This window comes from Ziziphus jujuba, chromosome 10, assembly GCF_031755915.1.
Source record: "Ziziphus jujuba cultivar Dongzao chromosome 10, ASM3175591v1".
NCBI lineage: Eukaryota > Viridiplantae > Streptophyta > Magnoliopsida > Rosales > Rhamnaceae > Ziziphus > Ziziphus jujuba.
The window spans coordinates 6,485,640-6,500,041 of NC_083388.1; the positions used below are offsets into that span (position 1 = coordinate 6,485,640).

General features: G+C 32.4%; 2 protein-coding genes across 2 annotated transcripts; both read right to left on the minus strand.

Annotated features, from left to right (window-relative positions):
- Positions 1-6,403: 6,403 nt before the first annotated feature.
- Positions 6,404-7,686, minus strand: LOC107410711 (AT-hook motif nuclear-localized protein 17). The gene has a single exon (XM_016018178.4). The coding sequence runs from the start codon at positions 7,640-7,642 to the stop codon at positions 6,584-6,586; it is 1,059 nt and encodes a 352-aa protein (XP_015873664.3). The 5' UTR covers positions 7,643-7,686; the 3' UTR covers positions 6,404-6,583.
- A 3,762-nt stretch (positions 7,687-11,448) lies between these two features.
- LOC107404341 (uncharacterized) lies at positions 11,449-13,793 on the minus strand. The gene is made up of 2 exons (XM_016018171.4): positions 13,442-13,793; positions 11,449-13,019 (listed from the first exon to the last, which is right to left on the minus strand). Exon 2 carries the CDS (start codon positions 12,957-12,959, stop codon positions 11,586-11,588), a length of 1,374 nt encoding a protein of 457 aa, XP_015873657.1. The 5' UTR covers positions 12,960-13,019; positions 13,442-13,793; the 3' UTR covers positions 11,449-11,585.
- Between the last annotated feature and the right edge of the window lie 609 nt (positions 13,794-14,402).

A 14,402-nucleotide genomic window follows, 5' to 3' on the forward strand; every position in this document is an offset into this window, starting at 1 on the left:
CAAGCTTATAGTACCGTTTAATTACTTCTGCTCAGGCAAGCTTGTTTTACTTTTGTTTATTTCATTTTGTTAAGTGGGTCTTTTTTTCTCTCTCTATGTCTCTCTCTCTTTTTGAGAATAAAATTGGAAAGAAATGGGAGAGAGAGAAAATGAGAGGGTTAAGTTTGGAAACTCGATTTGGTAAAATGCTTGGAACTTGGAATGTGATATTTATATCAAGGATTGCAAGCTTTTCCATTTTCAATTTTTTTATTTTAGTCTTTTTTATTATTATTATTTTTTTTTTGGGTTTTAGTTTTGGAAGAACATTTTTCAGTTTTTGATTCGTTTACTTGTTCAAGATTTTTAATTTTTTTTTTTCCCATTATTCAAAGAATGAGTTTTCCTGGAAAGAACTAGGAAAATAAGGGGAAAAGAAAAAAAAAAAGTTCAACATGCGTAGGACAATATTGTGAAAGGCTTGGGTCAGATTGTTATTTTAAGGTTATGCATCTCATTAAAATCGTGGAAAAATATAAAGAAAAGCATCAGCTTATTTTCCACCAATAATTTTTTTTTTTTTTCTCCTTTGAAACGAATCTTCTATATTTCTGGGACTATTATTTATTCCTGAGATTTTGGAAATAAATGTATATATGTACTTCAGTTTCCTAAGACTTTTTTTTTCAGTTTCCTAAGACTTTTCTCTATATTTTGCAGTCTATATGTATGACCTAAAAGTTTCTTCATCTTAGAAGCCAAAAAAAAAAGAAAAAAAAAAGAGTTTCTTCATCAAAATCAATAAATAAATAAAAATAAAAATACATATTCACAAAAAAAAAAAAAAAAAAAAAAAAATCTGCTGGATTGTGTATAGTCAGTCAACTGATGTCCGATTATTCGAATTTAAGTTTTATGTGAATGTTGCCCAGTAAAATATTATCTTAGCGGAATATATATATATATATATAATAAAAAATTATTTTACTGGGTAACACTCAATAGCTATGTTGCATGACCAAATTACATATATATAATTTGGAGTGAAATAGCTTATAGATTTTGGTTAATCGGGGCCACAAAAGCAATAGAAAACCGTCTGTTTCATTTTAGTAAAAATTGTTCAAAATTTGTTAAAATATACGGTTGCTTTTTTTTTTTAAATAGTTTTTTTTTTTTGTTTTTAAACTCAATTATTGGAAAAAAAATACTTTAAATGGAAATACTGAAATCATAAATGGACATAGTTTTTTTTCTATTTCTATCTTTCCGTTTAATGAGCACCTTACAATCAGACACATTATTTTCATATTTTTCTTTTTTAAGAGGGGAAAAAAAAAGAGGAAAGAGTTAATTTTTTTTTTGTTTTTGTTTTTTGCCTTTGCAATAATGAGCATTTATTGTCCATGTGGATTGCGTTCGGGTAGATTTTATCTTATAAAAGTATTTTGTCCTCTTCCTGACTGTCTTTTGCTACACCATAGAATTATCTTTTACCATTCCTAGGGCCTGAGACTGTAATTTTATTTTTTAACAAAATAAAACTTTATTAAGAAATAATAATAGAACAATTAGATTGAATAAGTTTTTGGAGTTAATCTAGAATAACATAACACCGCACCTTGAGTTTTTAGCTAAATTGTGAGCTACCTTTTTTTTTTTTTTTTTTTTGTCTCTCTACTAAAAAAAAACACACAGAAAATTAATAGAGCTAGTTAATTTCTTATAATATCATCAACTAAGTAACAATAAGAATCAAGTAGTTGATGATATTAGATCTACAATTTCCTTCAAATGATTTTGAACTATTCCACCATCATTATATACCTGTTTCCAAACACAACTAGTATCACATTTAATGGCCATCAATTCAGTTATTAAAGAGATAACTATTGGTTAATCCGCTTGGACATTGCAACCATTATTTAACCTTTATTAATACGAATTATTACCTCTACCCCAACTAATTGAGAAAAACAGAAACCACTGTCTGAGAAACTATAAAGCTACTTATTCCAACAAAAAAAAAAAAGGCTCAGTTCATGACAAATGGACAAAAAATGGTGAAGATTCTAGTTTTTACTTTTTACCAACTTTTTAAACGACTACAACGTGTAAACAATTCCTAGTTGAATAAATAAAGTGACAACTAATTTTTAATCATAATGCTAGTGAATCTTGAAGTCAAATAGGTTCCTTTAATAATTACTTCAACCAATATGAAAAGAAATAAGATTATTGAAATTGATGATGTTTGGTAAGATTTAGGTTCAAATCTCTTGATGATATATAGAGTTTAGTAATTGGTATATTTATGAGGGTCCAAAAATGGATGGGTAATGGGCATTTGGTTCAAACCAAAGTGGTAAGTTTGCATATTATAATATAATAGGTCACCTGATTCAGCCATATCACGTACCAACTTCCACCACCTTCCAACCTAAAAGCTAGCTTACCGACCTCACCTCCCTTTGCACAATAAATGCTTATTCTCAAAGCGCTTTCAAATTAAGCATTTTCATTTCTTCCAAAAAATATAAATATAAATATAAATGGTCAATTTCTTCCCAATTGTGTAAAGACAAGGCCACTCCGTGTTCTTATTCTGTTGCAAGGCTCCTAATGGTATGTCATTGTTAGATTTTAACATTTTACCTTCATTTTGTATCTTAGATAAAAAAAGAAAAAATGTTAAATTTTAAAAATAACAATGTTAAAATGACATTTATCATTTAAGATGTTTTCGAATATTGGCATTTTGTTTCTTGGGCATAAACTTTGTTTCAAGAATTTGTGAGTTCAAGATCCACCCCAAAAAAAAAATAAAAATTGAAAAGGAAATTTTTAGTTAAAAATCTTAACTTTGCCGACTTATAATCTAAAAGCTTTTTAAGGGACTTTTAGGAAAATTTATATTTTGATTCTGACAATTATCTGTGTCATAAACAAATGGAGTTTATGGATATCTCCAGCCATCGGCACTCACCATTACCAAAGATTTGGTGTGTAATGAAAAAACAATTTATGAAAATACTTGTGTTTTAATTAATTAAATATTGAATATTTGTGGAAATTAGATTATTATCGAAAGTAAACAAAAAAAAAAAGTACAATATTTTTGAATATGGAATACTTTCATAAAAAATTTACTCATTCGTCGTTAATATTTGCAATATTTTTACAAAAACAACTTAGTAATAGTGTTCACACATGTCTATATGTGAGCTTCTAAATTGGAGTAACCCTAAGGATAATATATATCTATATATTAATATTTTCAATTAGTATAAAATATTAATTGGGATTAGGGTGGCCAAATACCCATCTAAACTGCCAAACCGATAGAGTTTAGCTTTGGACCTATGGCAAATTTGGTTTGGACCATCTTTAATCCCACCAAATTAAGCTAAATTAAATCGAATCGATTATACCTATGTATTTTTATTATAATTAATTATATATTTAATATATTTTTATTTTATATTTTTTAATTATTTATTTTAAGATATCAATAATAATATGTTTAAATTATTAAAAAATATTATTGTTTTTTACAAAAATAATAAAAAATACAATATTGCTATAAAAAATGATTTTTAAAAGATCATGTTTGAGAATTTATTATTTTTAAAACCACATAAAAATCTTTTAATTGATAGCCAAACGATAACTAAGTCCACTGATTAATGGGTGAGGATCTCGTTTTTCAGTGTGATATTATATATAAGACATATATGTACCCTATTTATTAGGTACTTGCAAATTGGCTGATTTTGATACTTTGTGCATTGCAGATGTTACGAAATGGCAAAATATATATGTCATGATGAGCTGAACATTAAGTTTGTTACTTATAATTGAATATATTTTGTTCTTATTAATTAGGTGGATAAATTTAATTCAAAACTAGGTTAATTATCAGATAATAATTATCACTTGAGACTGAGAAGTTTGTTGCAATTAATTAAGATCAATTAATTTGCAAGTTAAACAGACTTTTAACAAAATTCCAAAATATGTTGGATGAATTAAATGAAGATGAAAGGAAACAATCTTATCCAAGTACAGATTTAGCGTTTTAAGGCCAATATTCCTTGGTCAACATGACATTAGAGTAGATTATGAATAATTTTTTCCCACAATAAATTAAGATTGATTTATTTATAAATCAAATATTTTTTTTATAATTATAAATCAATATTTTGATTTAATATTATATGAGCATCAAATTATATATAAATCAAGGTAGTTATATTCACCCAAAAAAAAAAAAAGATTGTTATAGATGATTTATTTGGAAAAATCCAAATGATGAGGGATTGAGTACTAGGGACTGACATAAATAGACAATAGAGGGAGCTCTGATGCAAGTATTCATACCAACTAGAAAAAGGGAAGTTTCTCAACCTTTTTGGATCTCATAGTCTCTCCCAAGCATCAAAATTCTAAACACCTTAGCAAAATACAAATACATTTTTACCGGTTTACCCCATAGCAAAAGCAACATTTTACTATTTTACCAAACTGGGCTTTGCATTGGAGAATGCTACAAAGACCATTGCAAGTTTAACAGGCTAGCCCCCTCCATTGTGGACACAACGACTTTTTACTTCCGTACCAAACGGATCCTACCAAAAAAAAAAAAAAGATAAAGCCTATTGACCTCCTAAAAGCCCTACAAGCATTCACAAAGACACAAGTCACAAATTCAATTCCCAACAAATTATATTGTGGATTCCACACCCTCATCTTCCTCCAAATTAGCCAAACCAAAGTGCGGAAGAGTGGATATGACAATTAACGTAATCCTAGCCAGTAAAGTTTATACATGAGCTTTTTAGAGGAACCGAGTGAGTAAGGTAAAGAAGGTACGCTGCAGGTTAAAGAGTCACAGAGAAGAAGAAGGGAAGAAAATAAAAGGTGAAGTCAAAGCAGCTTTTATTATATATCTCAGCCCGTGATAATAAATTTGGCCAATGAGAACGTTACACGTGTGAAAACCCTGCAAAGTTTCAGAGTTCGCGTGCGCCCACTTGAGCTTAAAAACCCTCCCTCGTCTGTCTTTGGCAGTCACCTCCATAAGACCAAATGCAAAGGACCATATGACCCATGACCATGACCAAAGCCAGTGTGGTTCATCTTCCCACGGTAAAATCATTTTCATCATTTTGGGGGTCAGTAGCAAAAAAGTTACCACTTCCTTTTTCTTCTTCTTCGTCTTCTTCTTTCTCTTTCTCAAATATTGATGTTGGATAGAGGACCAAAAAAGGGCACGGCATTAAATAAGAGAGATTTATTTAACCCAAAAAACAAAAAAAACAAAAAAGAAAAAAGATTCAGAGAGTTTTTTTTTTTTTTTTTTTTTTTTTTTTTGGGAACTTATCAGCAAGAAGGTCACGTCAAAAGACTTAGTTCGATCTGAGCATTTTGACCATTTTTTGGACCAGAGCTTTAACTCCTCCTTACTCCATTAGAAAAAAAACATCACCTTCCAATGGTCTCCCAAACGTAAACCCTATTATCTATCTTATTGTGGGGACAAAAAGCCAGACATGGCTCATGGAATAACAGCAAAAAACACGCAAAACCTACTTCAGAATATAGCAGCTAAATATACCCACAACAACAAGTATATATCAATGTATATTTTTGATATATGAGTGTCTTTTCGAATATTATTAATTATTATTTATTATCATTTTTGGGATTTGATTTAATTAGTCATATGTTACGTCTCTCATGTATATTAAAAGGTTAAAATAATACATATAATAGATAAAAAACAGTCAAACTTTATGTATAAATCAGCACAATCTGCAACTGTAAAAAGCACATGAAAACGAACTAATATATATATATATATATATAGCCATCTATCAGATTTTATGACACCTAGATAAAGATCATAATAATAATGCAGATCTTTTAAAAATTAACTAAACTTGTTAGACATCATTTGGCTGCAGCAAATGGATCAACGTAACCAAGAAAGAGCTATGAAACTCATGGATGAGTGGGTCTCTCAAGCATGAGGATTTCCATACTCTCTCTCTCTCTCTCTCTCTCTCTCTCTCTCTTTTTCACTCTGTTTGAGCTTTTGCATTGGAGAAGGTAAAATTTGGCCCTTCCCGAGGCTCTCTCCCTCTCTTTCTGACATACCAATGGCAGCACACCAACAAGAACAACAACAGTAGCTTGAAAACAGACCTATATCCGACTTCGTCTCTATCTATCTCTCTATCTCTCTCAATCAAGAAAGAAGTCAAGAGAGAAAATCTAAGCCCAAGCAGAATATACTTTTTAATGTAACAACAATAAAAAAACACAAAACACAGCTACAGGGATATTTAAAAGATATCACAACAAAAGTTACTATTTGTTAAAAATCCTTTCATGAATCACCCCAAAAAACAAAGTTAACCCAAATTCAAACAAACTACCGAATAAAATTAAAAATCTCTAATAACAACATTCTCTAAAGTTTTGTTTTTTTTTTTTTTGTTTTTTTGTTTTTTTTTTATAACACTAAAGAAATAGTAACTAGAAGAAATACATGTAAAATTAATTGGAGGATTGAAAATATGGTTCTTTCTCCTACTTCTTGTTAATAAGGTGGAGGACGAGAGGTGGGGCCCCAAGGCATGACATCAGGAGAGATCTGGCAATTGATTGGGTTTGGACTCGCAACATTGTAAACCGACATGGACATGCCCGTACACGGTCCACTACAACCTTCATTTGCACCCCCACCACTAGTATTACTGTTGCGAATAGGCTTAGTCTCTTCAGCTTCGTCACCCTCGCTAGGCAACCTGTGGAAACTAGGGCTTAGGAACGTCGCCGCCACAACGACGACAAGGCTCGCAGCGATGACTTTTCCTCCGACTATTCCTCCGAACACTTGACCTTGCGCTCCTGCAAGACATATACCAAACGAAGAACAAGAAGACAAAGAAGAAGATGGGGAAGAAGAAGATGAAGAAGAAGAAGAAGGCTTCGATGACGATGAAGGAGATGTGATCGACGAAGAACCGACGAAGGAGCCGCAAAGCGAGAGAAGGCTAAAAGGACCATGAAGGGACAGAGCCGGCGCGTGGGAGACGGGGTGTCGGAGCGTGACGTTGGATACGGAACCGCTACCGCTGAGGACAGTGATTCCGACGTGGCGTCTGCGGGCGAATTGCATGACGGACTCGACGACGTCGGAGCCGGCGGAGATCTCAAGGATGACGGGTTTCATGGCGAGGTCGCTGTCCTTGGTGATGACGATGGGGGGTTTTGGTTTGTTTTTTGAACCGGGAGGTCTGCCTCTCGGTTTCTTTGAGATCTCGAGCGACGAACCAATGTCTGCCACTGCACCGGCGCTGCCGCCTTGTTTTCTCGGCTTGGACGATGATGATCCTCCTCCGGCGGCTCCGGCGGCTCCGCAAGAGAGAATTGGGACGCTTCGGGGACTGTTGTCGGAGTCGGAGTCGTCGGAGGTGTGAGAGAGGTCTCTGCCTTGAGAGAGTGAGATTGCACCTCCGTAGTCCGCCATTTTTGGAGTGTTTGTGGAGAGAAAAAGAGAAGAAGAAGAAGAAGAAGAAGAAGAAGAAAGAGAGGACGATACCTGATACGGGAGGACTGAGGAGCAGAAAGGAGGAGGAAGAGTGTGTTTTTCCATGTTTTTTATAGTGAGGCTGGGTATTTGTGGGACCCAGTAAGTGGACCCACACAAGTAGGGGTGGTGGGTTCCACTTCCAGAGAGAGTGAGAGTCTGTATAGTATACTTGCATGGTGAGAAAAATATAAAAACAAAATGAGATGCCCGAGTGAGGAGTTGAGTGAGTGAGAGAGTTAGGCAGACGCCAGAGGAGGCTGATGGACGTATGCTTTCAGCAGCAGCTGGAAACTCCTAAATGAAATTACACTGCAAACCACGATGGGACCCACATTTTCTTTTTTCATTGAAGGTGGGGTGCCATCAAAAGTTTCATACTTTTAATCTTCCTTTGTTTTGGAGTTATTAGATACTTATTAATTTAAGTTATCCATGTTTCAAAATGTAATACCAGTGTACGGATGATTTGGCCTTTTTTTTTAATTGCCAAATACATAATCATTCTCGTTTGGATTGCCTATGTAGGATCCAGGAGACTAATACAACTACTTAATATTTTGTTCATTTCCCTAATTATTATTCTATTTTTCCCCATTTATTTATTGGAGCATTTTTCTATTTTATTTTCAGAATCTTTGTTTCTTAATGGACCTCTAGGTGTTGTTTTTTTTTTTTTTTTTGGGAGATAGATTCTCTAGGTCTTTTAAAAGTATACTTAAAGCCTTTTTGTTTATATATAGTAGACAGAAAGGTTTATATAGCCCGCACCTAATCTGTTGTTATTATTTATTTTATTTTTTTTCTCTCTCAAATCTTAATTTATTCTTGTTCAACCATCCTTTATTTTCCTACAAAAGACATCCAAAGAGCAAGTACAATAATATTGTACTTCACAAAGAAAGCTATATATATATGTATTGGTAAAAAAAACCAAAGAAAATCATGTTGCACGCCAATTATCCTCCTTGCTTTTGGAATTTTGTGTGGGGAGGATGAGGCTGGACATTAAATTTTTCTTTTGTAGTTTGCTATTTTTTTTTTTAATGCTTAATAAAGTTTGGATATTTAGCCAGAAAAAAAATCTCTAACGAAAAATTATACAAATATTAGTCATTTAAAAAAAATAAAAACGGTCGAATCTGTGACGATGGCTAGAAAAGCCAAATAAATTAGTGTATATGGTTAAATAAGATGTCTTATTCTACTGAATGGATGACATATGTAAAATATGGCGTTATTTATTGTTTTTTAGCCGAAAAAATATGGCGTTAATTAATAGTTCCTATATATGACCTTAAAATATTTTAATAGTTCCTATATATTCTACTGGAAATATCAAACTTTCCCACTCACATAAGCGTATCAAAGGAGTTCATAGTTAAGTCTCACAAATGTATTACCGGTTGGGATAAAAAATAATGTTTTTTTTTTCTTTGTTAAAAAAAAGAAAAAAGAAAAAACCCTTTTAGATAATATAAATATGCTCGAAATACACTATTAGCAATAACAGCGAGAATAAGATATATATATATATATATATATATGCTAATAATTTATATTAGTATTATGCTCTATGTAACAAACAATATCAAATATATATATATATGTTGTCTGTAGTTTTTTTTGTTTTAGGCTTCTGAGCCCATGAAGAAATCATTCGTTACTTTTTTTTGGAATTTCATTACGTCTAAACTATATATATTTTTTATTATTTATCCAAAACTTCATATTAATTAAAAAAAATTGGAAAAAAAAAAGAAAAAAAAACTGTTCAAGCCCATGGGCTTCTGAGCCTTGGGAAAAAGTTGATGCCTAACAAAATTTATAGCTTTATAAGGTAAATGTTTTTGAAGAACTCACCATAAATTAGTTAAATACGGTTTTTTTTTTCTTTTTTGGTAATAGAATTAGTTAAATAGATTAACTGTTGTAAAATATACATTTAGTACATATTTCTTTAAGATCAATTCTTGACTAACTATTTCCAAAAATGAAAACTCTACATCTATTTTGTATTTTGATATAATTAGTTTTCATTTATAAGGTGTTTAGGTAATGGTAAAATTAGAGGAAATCTAAAATTATATAAAAAAGTGAAATTTTTTCATACTTGGATAATTTTTAAGAGAAAAATTTTTTGGATCTCAGTGGAAAATAAATTTCGTAATATGAAATACTAACAAGAAAAATGAATTCTACTAAAGATGTATCATTCTAAAATTTCATGAAAAACTGATATTATGTAATTTTTTAAATACAAGTTTATCTTTTAATTTTAATGTATAAATTTATTTAATTACTTGTAAGTCTTATTTTCTTTTATAATTAACCAAATATTATAAAAAAATATCAAAAAAATATATTTTTAAAAAATTAAATCCAAAAAAACTGATTTTCAAAAATTAATATTCTTCAATATTTTTTTTTTTACCAAACATCCCATTAATTTATTTTAGAATTTTGTTTTTGGTTACAAGTTGGTGAAATAGGCAATTTCATCTTAATCGAGGTTAAGCCTAAACCTGAAATTGTATATTTAGTGGGCCTACAAATTCAATTTATTTAGAATTAAGGGTACAATTATTATAAGACAGCATCCCAATAAATTATTTTTTATATAACTAGCCAAATCAATGATTAAACCCTTTTTTTCACTTTTGAGAAATGAGCATAAAAATCACTATTTCGTGAGGACCGAAATAGTGAAAAAAAGTTTAATTGACTTTATCCATAAACGACAAACGACTATTCCAAAAACATAAGAAATAATAATAACAATAAAAAAAACTCAATAGATTAAATGTGACCTCAAGCCCATCTGAGTTAGAAATCAGATCGATTTGGGCTGGCCTAAAATTAGACACGTCGCCAAGACACAGCACAACCTTGTGGCCTCTAAAGCCATGACCGGAAATATTGGAAATGTCACTATTCAAGTTCTAAAATCCAAAAAGGTTCACCGGAAAAAGGAAAAAAAGAAAGAAAAAAAATGATAATTGTCTTTTTTAAGGGGAAAAAATGACAATAAAAGATATAAAGGCAATTCAGTACGACTCTATTTCCTGTCAATAATATTGAAAAAAGCTAATAGTGGGTCTCACTATATTAATTGGTTTTGAAAAATTAGTTTTCAAATATAAAATTGTTATTTGATTTTGATAAAATTGAAAAAAAAAAAAAAAAACTGTATAAGTTGGAACTCAAAATATTCTTTTCACTATGAACTTTTGACTCAGCAAATCCAAATCCACCATTTTCCAGGTCAAGACACGAGAAGGAAAAATGCATAAGATTACGAAATATGCAAGAAAACAAAATTTAAAATAGAGCAACATGGAAAATATGTTTGACATCTAAGCCTCTCAAAGAAATTAAAAATTCAAAAAAGAAAAGTAAAATAAATAAATAAATAAAATTTGTAGCCCAAGAGAGTTGAGTGAAAAAGCAAGTACTCTTCGACAAATCACAAACGTTTGAGATAAGCATGGTTTAGTTTAGGTTTGGACTTTGAAGTAAAATTTGACAATAAGATATCAGTTGGTAAGAAATCCTCGTTATCTTATCTGCTTTGAAAGCTAACAAGAATTTTGGAACCATGGACAACCATTCAAACAAGTTTTGTTCAAAGCAATAATAAGAAACAAACTGTGTCAGATTTCATAAATGCTTTAGGAACAAGGAATTTAACAATATAAATTTTTCATTGAAAAGCCCAAAAAAAACCAAAAAAATAAAAAAAATAAAAAATAAACAAAACAAAATCACCTTGCTATGACTCTGTAATTGACTATAACATGTAGTTTTTGATAATTATGGAACAGAAACACCATAAATTTAGAGAAAAAACTATTCACAACAAGGAAGACAGGTTGAACAAAAACTAAAGAAATTTTTTTTTTCTCTAATTAATACCAGGAAGCTGATGGAAACACTGAACTTTGTTCTGATTGAACAAAAAGTCTGTGTTCTGCTAGAATACATCATAGTTTGCAGCACCAAATATGAATCAGAAGAATGCTCGGCTGCCATAGAAAACCCGCGATCCATCCTTCTTTTTGTCAAGTTCTATGTTGTTGTTATGGTTTCTGATAATCTCACCATGATCAGCAGGACGTTCTGGTTTACCAAGTTCCATTGGAAGCTTCATCTTTGCCAAAGACTCAGTGAATTGTTGCATGCTTCTCATGTACATGTCAACTATTTGTTGCTGCATTGCAGATTGCTCAGCTTCAAGATTGATGTTCCCAAGTGGAGCTGAAAACACCTGACCAAACTGAGCTGATCCAATTTTGTTCCCTTCTTTGCAGTTGTTGTTCTTCTCTTGATCTTCCTTGCTTGAAAAGTTCGAATCCTTTTCGTCTCCGGCATCTCTTCCCTTTTTCGAAGTTGGAGTGTCGGGACAAGCATTGCAGCCTTGGTTTGCTGCTTCATTAGTGATGGAGGCATTACCGGAATTCGATGATTCACCAGCTGCACGGTTCTTTTTCTCGATCGAATCAGCTGAGTTCCGATCATCACTTAGGCTTGTTGTGGTTGAACTAAAGAAGCCGGAATTCTGTATGCTCTCATTTGGAGAAATGGGATCACCATGGTTGTCCTCAGATGAATTTGCAGTCATTTCATAGTCATCAGCAGGCTGAGGAGATGAGCCAAGATGAAGAAAAGAAGCAACTCCACATGAGGCAGCCTTAGAACCTGTAACATGGCTTGCCAAATCGAAGTACTCGGAAACCATTTGTTGATTCTCTCTTACCACATTGATGTCTGGGAATTCAATCCTGGAATACTCAACTGGGTCTAAGATGACTTCTGATATTTTCCTATCAAGCAATATGACTTCTGAGGTTATGGATGAAGTTGTGGAAGATTCAGATAATGGATTGAGGGAAGGATTTATGGGTAAAGATTTGTCGAGGGAAAGAGTCAATTGGACAGTTCCAGCTGGGGAGTGGAAGAGATCAGTGGAAGAGAGGCTATAGTCTTCAGTCATTTTTCCATTTTCAACAACTTTTGAAATTGGGACCAAAGCAAAACCAAGAAGCTGGTCTTCCATGTAGTTTCTAGCCCTGCTAAGCATCCAGATTTCACATTTGAGGACAGCATCAGGCTGAGTGATTTTCATCCTCAAGTTTTCATTGAAATCCGGGTTTTTTCCACCTCTATTGATGATTCTAGTTGTGAGGGTCTCATCAGGGTTGTAAGTAAGAGAGAATTTTGCATACACATCTTGATTCTCATAGATACATATGTTGTGGATGTTCCTAGCATGATGAACATAGATTTCTAGAATCCCTGAAAACTCTGCATCACCATTTGCAACGCTTATTGCATCTGAGTTCAGATTGTACCGGAAACCAGTAGTCTGATTATATGAAGCCATTGGAAAACACTGCCTTCTTGGTATCTCAATGCCTTTTTTTCCGTTAGTTTTCCAAGAAAACTGGAACAATGGAAAAAAGAAACAGAACATAATAAAAAAAAAAAAAAAGAAAACAAAGAAAAAAGAAACGGATGCAGAAAATTGATTAATTGATCATCAATATAACATTTTAGCAAAGTTATATGTTCATTCTTGTTATGTGGGTTTGTCTAAATTGATATAGAAATTCAATTGTAAACTGAAAAGACTCAAGAGAAAGAGATAGAGCAGAACAGTGGAGAGAACAAAGATAGAGTTATTGATTAGCAATAATTCAATGAAGCCCTTCTTCTACTTCTATATTTCTTTTACAGCTTCTTAAATAAGTTATAAAAGATCAATCTGTAAATTGAAGCAAAAGCATGTAAACCAGAAGAAAGGTTTTGGGGATAACATGGATATAGAGAGAAAAAGAAAGGGGGAGAGAGAGAGAGAGAACTTACAGTGTGATGATGGAGCTTGCTTCGTGGGAGGTCAAGGGAGGTTGAGTATAAAAGTAGGTAGGGGTGAAGAAGAAGGAGAAGGTGAAGAAAATGGTGATGAAGAAGAAAATGGTGATGATGTTATGGTTGTTCTTTTAACCACTTTTTTCTTCTCATGCTCTTTCTTTTTGGGGGTGGGTGGAAGATAGTGATTTTTGAAGATGTTTTTGCTTTGCTTGACATTGCAGCTTCCACTTCCTGTGACTTATTTGCTCCACTGAGTGAAATTGGAGGTCCCACTTGGCCCCCATCTTCATTATCACTCTTCCCCCACTCTCTCACAAAACTCAGATACCCTTCCAAAGTTATAAAGACACTTACCCTTTCGCCCTCTCAAGACTAGTCCCATGCCCTCCATGTGGGAAAGGGAAAGATTCAATTCTAGGCTTTTGGATATTATGTCCTTTTGATCTTTCATCCTTCTCACTGGCAATTTAAAGTCTTATCATTTTTCAACCTAAATTATATGTATATATATGTATAAATTCTCTAAATAGTGCACCCTAAGTTGAGAAACAAGCCCATTTTAACAGTTTTATTACCCTTTTGATTGACCTTTGCCATTCAACTCTATGTATATAATTCTTATTTCCTGAATTGAAATTGCATTGAACTAACATGTACTTGAATACTAGTAAGCAATGGAATTGTCAAAATAAGCTGCTAGTCTTCGTATGATTGATCTGTATGCCATATAATCTACAAGACTCCAGGTCTTCCAGCGATTAAAGAAACCAGTACAGTAGTTTAAGACTTTTGAAAAAGGAACTAATAAACAGTGATCTTTAACTCGTGTTCTTGAAGGAATTGAGTTTGCATCGTGAAACGTATTGATGGGGACAAATTTTCTTTATTTCTTGCCTTTTTACACAATCATTTTTCCTCCCACGAAAAGATCGCCAAAAGAGTAGCAATCACAGCA